Here is an 18883-nt window from a genome sequence, read left to right on the forward strand (position 1 = left end):
AACATGTTCATGTTAAATGTCACCTTGAAAAATAACAAAAGCTGTCAGTTATATGTAGTGGATTATAAGTATAAAGTGTCATAAAATGGAAATGTTCAGTGTGGTCTAAAATGTTATATATCTTATCTTACTGGTGGCAGAAAATTAATTATAATGATCATGTTTGAATTGAGAATGACAATAACAACAACAGATCAACAAACACGGATTAATGGATTAACAGTTTGAAACGATGAGTCAAAGCTTTTCTTTATGTACAAACATTTAATGAGAATATAAAAAACAAGATTGTTAAAGCAACAACTCTGACAGGATGCAGGTTCAACAGCAACAATCACCTTGACTGGAAAAAAACAATTAAATCAAATCATGTTCACAATGAGATTTTGATTTTGTCAGAATTTCTAAAGAATAAAGGTTTGTTCAGTCTAAGTTAGAACTCTGGAGTGTTTTTGTGTCTCTGTTTATTCATCTCCTCTTCCTCCTCACTGGATCAAACCACCTCAGTCAGACTCAGTTACTGCTGTCAATCTTTAGTTTCAGAGAGAAGTTCAGAATATAACAACACAGCACATGGAGAGGAGGCATGAAGAAACAGCTGGCGTGGCTCTAAAAACACTTAAGAAGACTTTGTGTGAGTGCGCTGATGTATTTTAAGGGAACCAATCCAGGAAAACTTTTTCCCACATATTTCACACCAGTACGGTTTCTCCCCATTATGAACACGTCGGTGAGAATCAAGGGAATTACTTCGTGAAAATGTTTTCCCACATTGTTCACACCAGTACGGTTTCTCTCCAGTGTGAACACGTCTGTGGCATTTTAGATGATCTGTGGAGACAAAGGTTTTCTGACATTGGTCACAGCTGTACAGTTTCTCTCCAGTATGAACGTATTGATGTTTTTTCAGGTTACATGCAGTGGAAAAAGCTTTCCCACACTGGTCACAGAGGTACAGCTTCTCTCCAGAGTGAATGAGTTCATGCCTTCTCAGGTGACGTGCCTGAGTGAAAGAATTCCCACACTGATCACAGCTGTACGGCTTCTCTCCAGTGTGAATTCGTTTATGCTGTCTCAGGCTCTGTGAGCTGTTGAAAGCTCTCCCACACTTATCACAACTGTACAGTTTTTCTCCAGAATGAATGCGTTGATGTTGTTTCAGGTTACCTGCCTGAGTGAAAGCTTTCCCACACTGGTCACAGCTGTATGGCTTCTCTCCAGAGTGAATGAATTCGTGCCTTCTCAGGTTACCTGCCTGAGTAAAAGCTTTCCCACACTGGTAACAGCTGTATGGCTTCTCTCCAGTGTGAATGCGTTGATGCCCTTTCAGGTGCTGTGCAGTGTTGAAAGTGTTGCCACACTGGTCACAGCTGTACGGCTTCTCTCCAGAGTGAATTAGTTCATGTTGTCTAAGGCTCTGTGCCCAGGTAAAAGTTTTCCCACATTGGTCACAGCTGTATGGCTTCTCTCCAGTGTGAACCCGTAGATGTATCTTTAAACTTCCAGCTGTTGTGAAGGATTTGTCACAGAGCTGACAGCGGTGATGTTTGAGACCCTCTCTTTCTTCCTGTTTCTATAGCAACAGACAGAAAGAGAGAGAGGGTCAGTGAGATGCCATGGTGGAGCAAGTTATCTAAAACCATCAATAATATTTAGAGCACGTCTGTACAACATAACCCTCAACGTTCCAGTGTGAACTGTTGGTTATAACCTGCTGCGGTGCCCCTTGTCAGTGTGGTCTGCAGCAACCCAACAAAAGAACTGGGTTATCTTTGGCCTAAAAGGGGGATGTTCAACAAGTCATGGTGCCCATCATGCCGTCCCCCTCGCTGCACTGAGACACTCTGACCATGACATGGTCCTCCTGATTCCTGCACACAGGAAGACACTAAAGCTCTGGAAGCCTGTTGTGAGGACAACAAAGAAGTGGACCAGCATGGCCGTGGAGGGTCTTCAGCCATGTTGGACTGTACTGACTGGGACGTTGTCAGGTCTGCTAGCAACAGTCTGGATCAGTTCACAGAGGCTGTGACATCACACATCTGCTTCTGTGAGGACAGCTGAGAACCATCAAGCGCCAGGGAGAGTTAAAACAACGACAGACCCTGGATCACAGCCAGGCTCAGACAGTTATGGTTGGAAAAGGAGGAAGCATTCAGGAGTGGGGACAGGGACAGGTTTAAAGAGTCAGAGTACACGTTTAGCAAGGCTAAGAAGCTAAAGGCCAGCACTCTGAGAAGCTCCAACACCAGCTCTCAGCCAACGACTCTGCTTCTGTCTGCAGAGAACAGAAAGATCATGACCTACAAACCTACAGACTCCACTCCATGAATAATGTACACCTGGCCAACAGACTGAACGAGTTCTACTGTTGATTTAAAAGACACTGGGACAGAGCTGACTAGGGTTGTCAAAAGTATCAATACTCAAAAAAGTATCGATACTAAAACGTTGTATCCGGACACGATACTCATTTTCAAATCTATCGATACCTAGCCAAGGAATGAACACTTAAGTTAAGTTGTTATTTTTTTATCAAGCTTGCCTAATATTGTGCACAGCATACAACCTCAAAATATTGTTCTAATTGTTATTGTTTATTGTATTTATTTATTTTTTGCACTACCTCAGACCTGAAGCTTGTTATCATAGTAGCAGTTTCTTTTTGCACAACTGTTTTTTATTATAAATATTTAACCTGTGGTTCTGTTCATTTTTACATGTTGCATTTTTCTTGTTGATAAAAATATTTCTGTTAAATTTTGGGGTCTTTAGTTTTATCCTTGTGGTATCGAAAATGGTATCGAGTATCAAATATTTTCCTGAGTATTGGTATCAAGTTTAACATTTTAGTATGGTGACAACCCTAGAGCTGACACACTCCACCAGCTCCAGCCCAGGAGCTCCACCTGCACCACCTCAGCAGGGGCCAAGGCCTCTCCACTTCTGCCCACCTCAGCGTCCCCCCAGACTGCAGTACCTCCACCATTATCCCCGTCCCCCCAAAAAACAAGGACCACAGAACTAAATGACTACAGCCCCGTCGCCCTGACCTCTGTGGTTATGAAGTCCTTCAGCTCCTTGTTCTGTCACACCTCTAATCCACCACAGACCCACTCCTGGACCCCCTGCAGTTCACCTACAGAGCCAGCAGGTCTTTTTTATATGTACATCTGCAGAAATGATTCAAATACTCTGAATGATCTGAAGATGATCATCTGATATATTAATTCTCTTCAACTGATGTATTAATTCTCTTCTCTTCTCAGACAAGAAGTCAGAGCTGCAGAGTAAACAGAGGGAGGAGGAGAGGGATCCCCAGGTCAGGTCACTGCTCAAGAATATCAGGGAGCTGATTTATAGAAGTGAAAGGAAGATTTGGTCATCTCCAGCATTAGTTTGTGTTATTTTTCAAAGTGAAATTGGTCATCATAGTTGTAATTTAAGCAGACTTATTAAATATATACAATCCAGCCAATAAATCTAAATTAATGATTTTACTGAAACTGAGAAATATATACCTATGTAAAGATATATACCTCAAACCTGACATATAAATATGGCTGAATATAATAAGTCGTTTGTGTTAACTGTCAAAGGAACATTAATATTCCTATATTCATTTTTTAAGTAAAAAATACAATAGTGGCCCTGTATTTACTTGGTATCAGATTGATACCACATTTTGCAGTGTCTCCCACCACTATAGTGAACTTCATTACCCAGCATGCTTAGCGGCCGAGCGGCGGGAAAGCAGCAGCGGAGAAAAGCAGAGAGCGCGCGGCCAGGACGTGAGTTGTAATGTGTGTTTTGATGAATAAAAGAAGAGCTTTTATAATTATTAACACGCCTGTTTGTTTACTAACTAAAGTAAAGAAACGAACGGAAACGAAAGTTCTGTCTTCACCGACTTACATTCACACAAACATGTCGCCATGTTTGTGTTCAGGAACAGAGAAGAGTTTTAGTGTGTGAACAGGATGAACTCTGACCTGAACATGTGAGACCTCCTGGTCCTGGTTCTCCTCCTCCATCCTGCTCCATCCTGCTCCTGCTCCTGCTCCTGCTCCTGCTCCTGCTCCTGCTCCTGCTCCTGCTCCTGCTCCTGCTCCTGCTCTCCGCTGGGACTGCTGCTGAACTCACTCTGGATCTCTGACTGGACGGAGCGTCTCGTTAAGCCCCGCCCACATCCGGTCACATCTTATTATTATTGATTGATTGATTGATTGATTGATTGATTGATTGATTGATTGATTGATTGATTGATTTCAGTCTATTATTTATTTATTTATTTATTTATTTATTTCAGTCTATTATTTATTTATTCATTTATTTATTTATTCATTTATTTATTTATTTATTTATTTATTTATTTATTTATTTATTTATTTATTTAGTTATTTATTTGCAAACAGCTTTCAGGATCATTAGCGCCACCTTCTGACAGTTAAACTTGCCACATCAGTAGTCATTTTTAAAAACAGATTAAAAACCTCTTTTCTCTACAGCATTTGGTTGAATTGTGTGCATGTGTGGTTGTGGGAGTGGGTGCACATGTGTGAGTAAGTAAGTGTATATGTGGTGAATATGGAATAGCTTGTCTACCTGCACTCTTCAATTAATTTGTAATCGATTTGTTTGATTTTTCTGTGTTTTTTTGTTGTTGTTGTTTTTAACTGTAATTTGTGTATTGTGAAGCACATTGAGTCTGCCTTGTGCATGAAATGCGCTCTATAAATAAAGTTGAATTGAATTGAATTGAATTGACTGTGGATCGGAGTGAACTCATGATTTTACTATAATCATGGAAACAATTATTAATAGACCATTATTATTAGACCTTTGTTATCTTCAGTTTCTTGTTCATTTTAATGTCTGGTACAACTAAAGGTACATTTGTTTGGATAAATAATATGATAACAACAAGCTGATAAGAGTTTAATTTAAGAGCTGATACCTAGATATTTTCCATTGCTTTCTTGATAATGATTTTGGTTATTATCATAAAAACCATGTTAAACGTCTAGATAAAGCTCTTAAATTAAGCTCTTATGAGCTATTTTTGTTGTTATCATTTTATTTGTCCAAACAAATTTACCTTTAGTTGTACCAGGCATTAAAATGAACAAGAAACTGGAGGGTGGTCGAATATTTTTTTACATGACTGTACATGAATAGAATAAAAATAAACAATAAATAACGTTCCTATATTCTATATTATGTTCTGTTTTCTGAAAACCTCGAGTATGTTAACCCTGAAATGAGTGAAACTCAGCTCCGGCTGAAAAACATCTACTGCACATTGAAATAGCCACTGAATTATTTTTATGAATATGATTAAAATGAATTACAGTCCTGCCTGTTTGAACAATGTTCTTATTTTTAATTTCCAGCTGCTTCCACGTCAGGATCACAACTAAAGGAAATGAAGTTTAGCTTTAATACCATTTCACCAGTTTCTACCTGTAATATTAAACATGTGATGAGCAGAAACATTCCTTTGTTCTGATTGGCCGTCCAGGGTGTAGTCCCGCCCCTCGCCTATTTATGTCAGCTGCGATTGGTCCAGCCAATGAGTGAGTGACTGTTTGTCCAAATCCTCTTTGTTGTTAATATTTTAACATCTTCAGCTGTTTGTGTATCCATGACAATAATAAAAATGATACATTTTCATATATTTGACTTCTGTTGGTTTTATTTATTAGCTGAATAACTTAATTCAATACAAATGATATATTTGTGGTAACAATTTAACAAATCATTCAAGTTCAACAGTCAGTTAGTGCAACAGATAATTTTATAAAATACTACAGCAGCTCAAAAATGGTGCAGAATTGAAAAGTCACACAGAAATGACATACTTTCAAAGAGGCATTGCAATATGAGAGGATCAGATCATAATTCAGATCAGACATGAAAGAAACATTTAAAGTAAATGTAGCAGATGAAATGAGAGCAGAAGATCTTTGTGATCATCAGCTCCATTTAAAGGTCTGATGGTGTAAATGATGAGAGCTGTAACCTGCAGACAGGTGAGACTTTCTAAAGCAGAGCAGCTCCCTTCAGTAAAGAGCTCCCTCTGCTGCTCCTCACCACTAATAACAACTTGTTGATACTCTGAGATTTTTCTTTTGAACACAATGAAAGAAAGAAATAACAGACAAGAAATAGCAGCACGAATAAAAACAAATTTAAAAAGGAGTATTTCAGTTTAAATTGCACAAAACAGAAATAAAAAAGTTATCTTATGTGAATATATATATGTATATATATATATATATGACTTTATTATATATATATATATATATGACTTTATTATGACTTTATTACCTGGGAGTAATTAAACCATAGCGCGCTGCAACATATAAAATCACTATACCAACTCCGAAACCTGCCACTCCACCACAGAGAACCAGTAGAACTGCTGCTAGTAACACTGTCAGTCCACTGAAGAGAAAATAATCTCCCCGAGCCTCTGGTTGTGGTCTCACTGTCGCTCTCTGAGGTTTGGGCTCATCAGCAGCTGCTGGAAAGGACAGAAAATAAACTCAGCGGGTTGGAGGAGAGGAAACCTTTTTTTAATTGAAAAGAATAAATATATTCGTATTCTAAGTCAGTGATTGAAAGCCAGTCTGTCTCATCGAATCCAGCCTCATAGTGCTGCAGTGTTTTTACTGAGTAAAAGAATCAAACATCTGCAACTTTCATTTATCAAATACTTTTACTGAATCAACTTACCAGTGATGTTGAGGTGCCATTCGAAATTTGTTCTCCCATTGAGGTCTTCACACAAATAATCTCCAGAGTCATTGATCCTGAGTCTGGACACATGAAGTCTGAGTCGTCCTTCTCTGAGGACGTCGTCGTCAAACTGGACTCGTCCTGCAAACTGTTGATCCTGAGACTCACTCCACATGAAGCCCAATAAAATATGACAGTTTAATCAAACTATAGTCTGGATAAAATCAGGTTTAAACACATTAAGCTTCAGGATGTGTGTGTGTGTGTGTGTGTGTGTGTGTGTGTGTGTACCTGTTAGGACAATAACATATAAATCAACCTCCTCCATATTCAGTTATTTTCATAGTACCAACCTAATATAAACTAAACAGAAGAAGTCATTTCATGGCTATCATAACATAAACCATAGAAACAAACTGCTGTGATTTACAGATATTCTGCTCAGTCATAAACACATTTAATGACTGTTTGCTGGGTCAGATGAGCCGAGGGTTGTACACCAATCAGTAGGTTTACAGTGAAATCAGTGTTAAAGTTATCAAAATACATGATGACACTTCTAGTTGGTCACATCACGGTGCAGACCACGCCCACCGGAGGAAAAACTCAGTGGCACAACACTAACATGAGCTGAAACACGAACATGTTGGTTTCTAGCTGAAACTATGTGATATAAAAAGGAGAAAATCAGCATTTTAGCACTCTTTATCTACCAGAGAGGACCAGTGAGACATTCTTCATTAAATAAAGGTATCATTAATGCATTCAGTCTTCATCTGCTGGTTGAGTCCGCACACTCCGCCGGAGACACTTCCCGATGTGGTTCCACAGCTCCGTGAACGAGCGTCAGGTCCTCGCTGTGCAGCGTGCGCGCGCACACACACACACACACAAACACACGCAGACACACACAGAGAGGGGGGGGGTATCCCCTTCACCTCCTTTGTGCCACTTCTTCTATTCATGCAATGGTTTCTGTCAACTCTTAACTTGCCCGTCCTGCTATTAAGCTTCAAGTCATCATGTCATGCTTTCTTTGAAGTGATTTTATTTCACACCCACAATAACTGTCAGGTCCCGCCCCTCTCTCTCAGGCTGCACCAGCTCTGCTCTCTCAGTTTCCTCTCTGGTTATGAAGTGAACTTCCTCGTCAGTTTTTGTTCCCAGTTCGACTTAAAGTCATCAAATCTTTCTGCAGCGACATTAAACATCATAAACTAGAGACAGCTGCAGTAGTTTTCAGAGCAGTGCATGATGGGAAGGTTATTTCTGTGTGACAGAGAGAGATCCGGAGCTGAAGGGAGACGTGCAGGAAAGGACTCGGAGCCGGATCCGATCCCGGACCGCCGGCTTACAAGGACGAAGCCTCATGTGGTCTGAGCTTTAATAATTCAGGGAGATAAAACAGTAACAAACAGTGAGTGTGATTCTCAGTTTGTCTTGTATTTCTGTCAACATCAGCTGTTGAACTTTTAGCTCATTGACCAACACTTGAACTCATTCTCTGCTTACTAAATACACTCAGACTGGTTTTATTTTATTGTTGAGATATTTTCATTTAAACTTGAAAAACTTCCTCCAGGGTCTTAAAGCTTTGTTGTCGACATCAGTTTGGATGATTATGGTGAAATGAGTTTGTTGACAGAGAAACAGGAAGTCTGCGGAGTTTTATAAAGAAATTCATCTTCGACAGCGATGATTTGTTTCCTTTGAGGCTTTAAAACGTCCAATAAGGAACAGATTGAGGATGGTGGTGATAAATACATCAGTTATTGTGCTGTTTGTATGTGAAGTGAATCAGTTTGTAGCAGTGAGGAATAAAGAGGGAATAAAAGCAGCAGCAGCAGCTCAGAGTGAGACTGAAGCAAAGTGTCCGTCCTCCTTCGTTCACTCGGGGAGGACTTGGAGCTTTCTGGGAACCACCGAGCGACCATCACGTGACAGCTCTGAAGACCACGCCCACTGTGTCAACCTACAACACACAACCAGGAATGTGGATCCTTGTGTCTGTCAATGAGACGAGAGTGGAGAACATCATGCAGCAGGTCACACTGAGCTGCAGCCAACACCTTCACTGGAGAAACGTCACACTGTGACGTCACTGTGTTTAACGTGAAAAATGTGACTGTTGTTTCCTTTTTGCTGCAAATGTATTTTGACACTGTAAATGTGTTGTGTGACTGTAAGAGCATGGAGGGATTGTGTTTAACACAGGACTGTTTGTTGTTCATATTCTAACATCTTCAGCTGTTTGTGTATCCATGACGATTCAAATGATTTATTTTCATATGTTTGACCTCCGGATGTTTTATTTATAAGCTGGATAAATGGATAAATTAAATATCAAATAATAAATCATTCAGTTCAACAGTCAGTTTGTGCAGATCTTTTAAAATTTTTAATGACACAGGATCTCAAAAATGATGCAGAATGAGAAAAAGTTTGGAATCAATTTGATTCAGTTAGAAAAAACATACATGAGCGTCTTCATTTGTCAAGTTATCGAAATCCATAAACATCAGATTTTGTCACATGAATCAGATCATAATTCAGACCAGACATGAAACAGACATTTAAAGTAAATGTAGCAGATGAAATGAGAGCAGAAGATCTTTGTGATCATCAGCTCCATTTAAAGGTCTGATGGTGTAAATGATGAGAGCTGTAACCTGCAGACAGGTGAGACTTTCTAAAGCAGAGCAGCTCCCTTCAGTAAAGAGCTCCCTCTGCTGCTCCTCACCACTAATAACAACTTGTTGATATTGAATTTCTTTTAGCAAACATACAGTGAAACAATGATCATAAATAGCTGTCAGGCTCAACGAAAAATACATAAAACAGTAACGAAACATTTCAGTTTCAATTGCACATTACTTAAATAACCTGAAGTTTTAAAGCCGTTGTTATTTATTTGGCCTCTGAATGTTTGAGTAAAAGAGAATGTGAATCAATATTAAAGTAAAAGTGAAATGGAAAGTAACTGAAGTTTTCCTGATACAAAACAAAAAGAATGAACGATGAGTTCCAATAGACTTTTTTTTATAATTTCTCTTGTGTGTCAATCAATAGGAACCAAGGATTTTATATATGTAGTATTATGTAAAGTATGTATGGTATGTACAGAATGTGTATACAGTATGTATAATATATATGCACAGTGTGTATAGTATGTGGAGAATATATAATAATAATAATAATAATAATAATAATAATAATAATAATTATATATATATATATATAATTATTATTATTATTATTATTATTATTATTATTATATATTCCCCACATTTTATACACATTCACTCTTGTATATCAATCCTTCTCCTGCTCCTCCTCTCCCTGCTCTCTTCAAGTTCCCCCAGCAGCTTCAAGGCTCAGCCCTCTTCCCTCTGCTAGCGGTGGGTAATCACCTCCATCCCTGCCTGCATGGAAAACTTTCTCAGACTGATGGTGACCAGCAGGGCGCGGAGAGCAGCGCGGGGACACAGCGCCCCCGGTGGTCAGGGACGGTATGACATGCGCACTAAACTGAACTCAGATTTTTGTTCAAATTTGTCAACTTCCTCTGCATTAATTTCTGTCTGTTTATCATCTTTCAGTCTGTCCTTACATCACATGCATGGCTCCTTTTTCTCCACACAAACTTGGCTATCAGTCAGATTTTTCATTTTATTTTAATTAACAAAGTATAAAGCTGCCAGGAACCCAAAATACAAACAAAAGACACAGGTTTCTATGGAAATGTACCATTCATTTTTTTTTATTTTACCATTTATACACACAAAAACAGCGGAAAAAATGATGAATAATAAAACTACAAAACAGTCTATTTGTATGTAAATTAAAAATAGTAATAGTTTTCATTGTAGAAAGAAAATTTTAAAAATGATCTAGAAACATAAATGTCACACTGTGAAAGCTCCTATGATGCACTTTCAACTGACTTTCTCAGCTTGTCTACATATCATATATAAATAAAGTTATTACTATTAAAATAATTTGATTATTCTGTCTCTTGTTAAAATAATGTGTTGTCTGTCTCTGTTGTCTGTGTCTGTTGGTTCATAGTGTGACAGCAGCCTGCAGGTTCCTCAGGGTTCCTCCTGCTGAAACATGTTTCCTGACACCACACTTTGCTTTCACTAGACGGCTCCAGAGGTTAAACTCCACATGATAAACTGGAGCCATCACTCCTGTGTTACCAGTGGCCCTCACAGCTTCCTTCTCCTGCTGCAGCTTGTTACAACACAGACTGAAGTTCAAATAAGCACAACTGTGTCTCCTCTCACAGGGAGAAGATGATCTGCAGCAAACCAGTGACACTTCACTCCACTTCCTGTTTATCTTCTGTCAGCTGGTAACTGTCCTCAGACGTTTTAAACTGTTTCATCTCCATGAAGGTGTTGAGGTCTCAGAGTCTCAGGATCAACAGTTTGCAGGACGAGTCCAGTTTGACGACGACGTCCTCAGAGAAGGACGACTCAGACTTCATGTGTCCAGACTCAGGATCAGTGACTCTGGACTTTATGTGTGTGAGGTGTCCACATTTCACAGTGGGAATGCTCGCACATGTCGACTCAACGTCTCTGGTAATTTTGCAGAAATATTTAAAAATAAAAGATGCAGAATATTCTGTCATTCCTGTCACTGAAAACAGATTCTCTCTTTTATTTTCTGTCCTTTCCAGCAGCTGCTGATGAGCCCAAACCTCAGAGAGCGACAGTGAGACCACAACCAGCGGCTCGGGGAAGGACTGGCCTCTACATTGTTCTGGGGCTTTTAGCTGCACTTCTACTGGTTCTCTGCACCAAACTCTGCTTTGGCTTTAAAGTCTGTTTCACTAAATCTACTGACAAGAAAGAAAACATCCATGCAGCCGCTAGTTTCTCAGAGAAACAACCCATCAGGACCACCAGGATCCTGTTGGACCCCCTTTTAATGAGTCATCAGAGCACTGATTCAAAACCAGCTCACTGAAACCCCCTCTCCCTCCAACATCTGTTTCACGCTCACAAAGCTACTTGTGCCATAACATCTGTATTTCTATGCTGTAAATGCTGCTCATGTTACTGAAGGTTTGAGGTGAACTGAAGTTATTACAGCAGAAATAACTGACGTCAGTGTAAATAATGTTTGATGTGTCATTTGTTTCAGTCCTCACTGTGTCAAAAGTTTATCTTTAAGATTTAAATGCAAGTTTCATTGTCTAATGCACATGTTGTAAATAAAAACCTATTTCTATGAGAGGTGGCTGTGAGTCTTTTGACATGAATGTAGCAGAGTGTGTGTGACCTTTGACCCTTTCACAGAGAGTTTTCACTTCATCAGAGTTCACTGGAACATTTTGGTGTGAAACGCCTGAAAGCTGAAGCTGTCAGTGAGCAGCCAGGTGCTCAGATACTGTGTGTGATGCAGAACTCCTCCACTAGGTGGAGACCTGGATCACTCTACTGCTGCTGCTCAGTGCTGCTGTACTGCTGCTCTCTCTCTCTCTCTCTGTCTCTCTCTCTCTCTCTCTCTCTCTCTCTCTCTCTCTCTCTCTCTCTCTCTCTCTCTCTCTCTCGCTTTCTGCAGGAGGCTGGATCGTCCCTGTGTCCTGAAGCTAAATGTGTGAAAGTGTGATTTTATCCAGACTGTAGTTTGATTAGAGGCTCATATTGTCAGCTGTCACACTGGAGGATGTTAGAAAAATTGCATGAGGAAACCTTGAAAATTGATAATCTGTCACCAACAGAAAAAACCTCACCATTTTTCTGCGCAGATCGTTGATGGGGAAATGAAGAGCTGGAGACGTCCAAGTTCTCAGTTTAACAAAAAAATTTATTACGATATGTTAAAAAATGTGCACTTACAGAGAATCTCCGGGTTCAAAAACTCATGTCCCTGAATACAAACAGACGTGTTTCAGTTCGTGAAGTCTGAACCACGACTCTCTCCCTGGAACCCATTAAAATACTAACATTTGTTTACAAAACTTCCTGGTTGATTTCTTGCAGGAAGTTCCGCCTTCTTGATCGCTGATTCGCCAGTTTTAATTAATACAATGGCACGTCATGCCACCTGGTTGCTTGCTGCCCCAGACAAGGCCATCCTGACCTGGCCTCTTCTCCAGAACATTCAACAAAAACCTCCTGCCTTGTTATGTCTCACAAAGATATTATGTCTACAGAGCCAAATGATTTTCACTGTCTCACATAGATTCGAAAAGTCTAAAAAATATGAAACAGACAATGAAATATATGTAGTCAAAGTTTCTAAACCAAAATTAACACACAAACATAATCATTGTATCAAAATCATATTGCCTGATTTAATATAAATGCAAAGAGATATTTACCAAGGCTGACTTGATAGTCACGCACAGAGTCAGACACACAGTCAGACAACAGAGAAGCAGAAATCAAGCATAAAATCATTTACAAATATAGAAAATAATCAATTATTTTAACAAGGAGCAGCTGAAGCATCGTGAACCAATGAAAGCGGAGGAGAAGACTCAGGTTGGAGGCGGGACCAATCACAGCTCACATCATTTTCCTCAAGGCGAGGAAGTGTGTGTCAGCAGTTTAGGATTGTTACTAACTGAACATGTTTCGGTTTTTTAACACAAAAAGTAAAGAGAAAAGCTGAACTCTGTGGAGGAGAGAGGAGGAGACTTGATCTTTATCTGTTTCTACACATTGATTAAATAAACACCTTTAACTTGTGAAATCCAAAGTTGATGGAAGATTTGTGTTTTTCTAACAAAATCAAAGAATTTAAAACTTTTTCTTTCAAGTGAATGATTTGTTAAATTGTTCCCACAAATAAAAAGGCTTTAAACTGATGTCGACAGAGAAGCTTTAAGATCAAATCCTGGAGGAAGTTTTTCAAGTTTAGATTAAAATATTTCAACAATAAAATAAAAACAGTTTGAGTGTATTTAGTAAGCAGAGAATGAGTTCAAGTGTTGGTCAATGAGCTAAAAGTTCAACAGCTGATGTTGACAGGAATACAAGACAAACTGAGAATCACACTCAATGTTTGTTACTGTTTTATCTCCCTGAATTATTAAAGCTCAGACCACATGAGGCTTCGTCCTTGTAAGCCGGCGGTCCGGGATCGGATCCGGCTCCGAGTCCTTTACTGCATGTCTCCCTTCAGCTCCGGATCTCTCTCTGTCACAGAGAAATAACCTTCCCATCATGCACTGCTCTGAAAACTACAGCTGTCTCTAGTTTATGATGTTTAATGTCGCTGCAGAAAGATTTGATGACTTTAAGTCGAACTGGGAGCAAAAACTGACGAGGAAGTTCACTTCATAACCAGAGAGGAAACTGGGAGAGCAGAGCTGCTGCTGGTGCAGCCTGAGAGAGAGGGGCGGGACCTGACATATCTTCACCTTGCGGATGTTATGCCAGAAAGAGGTGTTCCTGATTCTTCACTGCTTCTTCTCATTGGTCCATTCTGCTGGTGAATGTCTTTGCTCCTCCTTAGGACAGTGGGGAATCACCACTGTATGATGTGATCCAGTCCAGCGTTAAATGATCCTCTGACAACTCAGAGTTTCAATGTTCCAAGAAGGATTCTTTCTGAACTTGGACCAGAGGACCTGCAAACTTCAACACTGGTAATATAATAATATATGTTTTATTTTCATTATTTGAATCCTGCTGTACATATTTAGTATGTGATATTTAGAATGTATATTTAACAGACAATAATGTGTTTTATTTTCTCAGTAAAGAGACATTTCAACACTTGAATCAATCTGACAGCTTTTCTTTATGTTTTAACAACAACATGAGGAAGTTTTTGATGCTCATGTTCTGTTGCATGGAGCCTGTTATCATGGAGCCACAATGTGTTTTAAAGTAGACTAACTGTTTTATTTGCAGTTAAATTCCCAGATGTTGATATAAATGCAGGTAAATGTGAATCAGCCTCATCTTTTATTTTTGTATAGAGTTCAACCAATCCTGTAGAATAAGCAGCTCACTGCAGTGTATAAAGTTTTTATATGTCTGAAAGAAACTAAACAAACAGGTTGAAGTTTATATTGTTTTTATAATCAGGATAATAACACAAAGAAGTGTTGTAACGACTCCACACAGACTGTTGTTACCTCTGAACTTGAGATCTGAACTTTAACTAATGAACCGTAGAAAGTCCTCCTGATTCACCTCTCAGCTCAGTTTCTCCTCTTTCTTTCTCAGTTGAAAACTGGCGCCATCTAGATACAGAAACATAATAACTGTGTCATATTTCCTCTGTCTCAGGTGTAATGTGTGAACTTTGAGCTCATAGTGATATTTATTATATTCATGTTAGTGGGTGGTGGAAGAAGTAATCAGATTACTCCACTACAGTAAAAGTACTTCATTCAACACTTACTGAAGTAAAAGTACAAAAGTATCAAAAGTCAAAGTACTCGTTATGCAGAAAGATTGTTTTATATATTCCAAATATATTATTAGATTATTATTACTGATACATTTATGGAAGCAGAATGTTTGTGTTGTCCAGATAGGGTTATTTTTTACGACTTGATATGCAGTTAATGTGGTTTTATTTATTATTAAAATGCATAATCTCTTTAAATTGATCTTTTTTTTTCATGATAAACTTTGACCTCAAAGTAACTAAAGCTGTCAGCTAAATGTAGTGGAGTAAAAGTATAAAGTTATATCAAATAGAAGTACTCAAGTAAAGTACAAGTACCAATGGTGGAGCTTCATTACCTGCTGCATGTGCCACTCCCAGAACTCCTGCTCCTCAAACCTCTCCCCATCCCATCCTCTTTCTCAGATGAAAACTGGCGCCATCTAGTGTCAGAATCACACTACTGTATCTTTGCTCAGTGTAATAAGTATGCTGCATATTTCCTCTGTCTCAGGTGTAATGTGTGAACTTTGAGCTCATGTGTGTGTGACTCTTCACCTCTGTCTCCTCTCACAGGGAGAAGATGATCTGCAGCATCCTGCTGCTCCTCAGCCTGACCTCCTGTGTCTCTGGTTAGTTGACTCCTTCACTTTATTATCCACAAAGAAGAAGAAAGTCTGTCTGCTCCTCACTTTCCCTCTCTGTCTCCTCAGCAGGAACATTTGTAGTGAATGTGACTCAGAGCTCCTATCAGGCAGAGGAGAACCAGAACATCACACTGGAGTGGACCTTCACCACCAAACCTGAAGCTTCAACCAAACGCCTTTTTATCGGCTGCCGGCTGTTCATTAAACTCAGAACTTTAGTCCTGATTCTTCTAGATAAAGGTGTTGAGGTCTCACAGTCTCAGGATCAACAGTTTGCAGGACGAGTCCAGTTTGACCAAGACGTCCTCAGAGAAGGACGACTCAGACTTCATGTGTCCAGACTCAGGATCAATGACTCTGGACTTTATGTGTGTGAAGACCTCTATTGGAGAAATATTTCCAAATGGCAGATCAACGTCACTGGTAAGTTAATTCAGTAGAACTTTCTGGAAAAAAAATCTGACAAGAAAATCATTGAGGACTTTAATAATCCTGACACTTTTCCATCAAATGTTTTTCTTGACATGAATGAGTCAGATGTGTTTGTTGTCTTTGCAGCAGCGAGGGATCGACCCCAACCTGAGACACCAAACACACCAAGACCACAACCAGAGAGTCCAGCAATGATCTGCCTCTACTGTGGACTGACAGCAGCAGCTCTGTTCACTCTTTGTTTCTGTTACTTTCTGTGTATAAAACAAGCTTTCTGCTTCAGAGGTGGATTTGATAAAAGTTACAGTCCACCAGGTGAAGTAGAGTTAACTGTTCCACCAACTACTTGAACAAATTAAATGTTCTACCACGGACAGAATAGTTGTCTGGCAGGTCATCAAACTGTAAGTCAGAACACATCAGCAGATATCAATAACAACAACTTTGATGCTTCCAGACCAGACGAGAGAAATCATGACAAAATCGCCCAAAGAATCATAGAAATAAACTGAACATTATTGTCTAGTTTTATCTTCCATTCAAAAAAATAACCAAGACGAAGCTTGAAAATTGTGATATTTCCTCAAAATCACTTTATTCTTGATTCAGAATCAGTTTTCAAGTACAAAAATATTAAGATTACATTTCATTCAACCTGAACTGTTGACATTTCTAAACTTCATGTGTTCTGTCATGGAACTGTAGTGACTCACAGGAAGTGATGCTTTTGTTTATAATCTGTATAAATGATCAAACCTGCTGTTTCTCTTCTTCATGTGTTAGTTTTCACAGTGAAGCTGCTTTACTGTCTGACAGCATGAAAACTGTCAAACTTCTGATCTTCTGTCCACAGTTTATATATTCAGCTTTCATTCAAACATTTTATTCCTCTAATGTGCACTTTATAGTGAAATGTTTGATTTCTGTTTGATTTCTGTTTGTTAGACCTGGCTTTGATCTATTCTCATTATTTCTTGTCTGTTATATACTGTCAGTATTTCACTGTGTGCTGATAGAAAAGCTCTGAGTCGTTCCCACTGTTATTACTGATGAGGAGCAGCAGAGGAGCTCTTTACTGAAGGGACATCTCTCACTGATCATCTGTTCATGTGACTAAAACTCATGTTTCTTCTATTCTACATATTGATAAATGAAGATGTTTAACTTGTGAAAAGTTGCTTTTAGGATTTCTATGTTTTTCTAATGAATTCTGCATTTTTTGAGCTGCTGAAGGATTTTATTAAAATAATTTGCTGCTCTAACTGACTGTTGAACCAAATGATTTGTTATATTGTTCCACAAATAAAAATGCATTCAATATACTGTTTTTTATTTCATAAGTTATTCATCTTATAAATAAAACATTCAGAGGTCAAATATATGAAAATAGATCATTTTAATCGTCATGGATACACAAACAGCTGAAGATGTTAAAATATTAACAACAACAGTCCTGTGTAAAACACAATCCCGGTTCGATCCCTGACCATGGCAGCCTACATGTCCAAGTGTCCTTGAACAAGATACTGAACCCCAAATGTCTCCCGATGCTGCGTTCATCAGTGTGTGAATGAATTCCTGCTGGTGGCAGGTGGCACCGTTCAGGGCAGCCTCTGCCACCAGTATGAATGTGTGTGTGAACGGGTGAATGAGTCAGTCTGTAGTGAGTTGTTTGAGTGGTCGCAAAGCGACTAGAAAAGCGCTATATAAGTGCAGGTCCATTTACCATTGAGCATGCTCCTCCAGTCCAACCGGATCAGACGAGCCTCCGCCCGCCGCGACCTGTAAATATCTCACATTGTATCAGCACAGTGTGTCCAAACTTAGTTACTGTTTGTTTTTTTCATTTCATTCTCACTTGTCAATGGGAACTTGTGCCACGGTCTCCATAACAGCAGTTGTGGTGATTTTAATCTTGGCTCCTGCAGCTTTTTTACTTGGCATGTATGTGAAGTCCCGCTGCTCCGAGTCTGGTGACGTCAAATGACAGTTTGTTGTAATCTGTGAAAGGACTGTCTGAATCATTTCTAGAATAATGCCTGTTTTCACAGTTCCGTGCTTCGATAAACAGTCTATTTTTTGGTGAATTGGTAAAAAATAAAAAATAAAAACATGCCCACCTCTGGGGTTCTTATTTTAAGTCTTCTGGCTCGTTATAATGTGTCAGTTTTGCATTTCCTATAAATAATCTAATTTAAACTAACATAAGCATCAAAAACTTCTCATACCTTCTTTCATTCTTCTTTCATAAAGAAAAGCTGTCAGACTGATGAAAGTGTTAAAATGTCTCTTCATCTGTTAAAGTTCGTCACATACTAAATCTGTACAGCAGGATTGATAAAATGACAACAATAGAAATATATTCATACATTACCTTGTGTTGTTACAATCCCACAATCAAAATGACAAAGTGTCAAGTGTTTGGTCTTAGAAATGAATCCATCCTCCTCCAAAGATACCGAGGCATTTCTATCGTGTAGCCCCGCCTCCCTGGAGTTCCGCTGACCTACATAACCATATTTGGCCCTTTGGTCCATTTCAGTGCAGAGGGAATCCCTCAACGTCACCAAGGATACCAAACACACAAGACCAGAGGCTCACCTCGCCGACGGACAATAATAACAGATGTTTTTTATACTATCAGAGGCAAGAGAGATTTCTCCCCGTCTGACATCTACTGAGAGGACATTTTAAGAACTTCA

At 39.1% G+C, this 18883-nt stretch overlaps 1 protein-coding gene across 1 annotated transcript in view; it reads right to left on the reverse strand.

Moving 5' to 3' along the window:
- The window catches only part of LOC131989529 (uncharacterized), a 218705-nt gene that overhangs the window by 159629 nt on the left and 40193 nt on the right, over positions 1-18883 (reverse strand). The window contains 1 exon segment of the mRNA XM_059354773.1: positions 620-1506. Coding sequence (XP_059210756.1) covers positions 620-1506 — 887 coding nt within the window.

The sequence above is a fragment of the Centropristis striata genome, chromosome 17 (assembly GCF_030273125.1).
Source record: "Centropristis striata isolate RG_2023a ecotype Rhode Island chromosome 17, C.striata_1.0, whole genome shotgun sequence".
NCBI lineage: Eukaryota > Metazoa > Chordata > Actinopteri > Perciformes > Serranidae > Centropristis > Centropristis striata.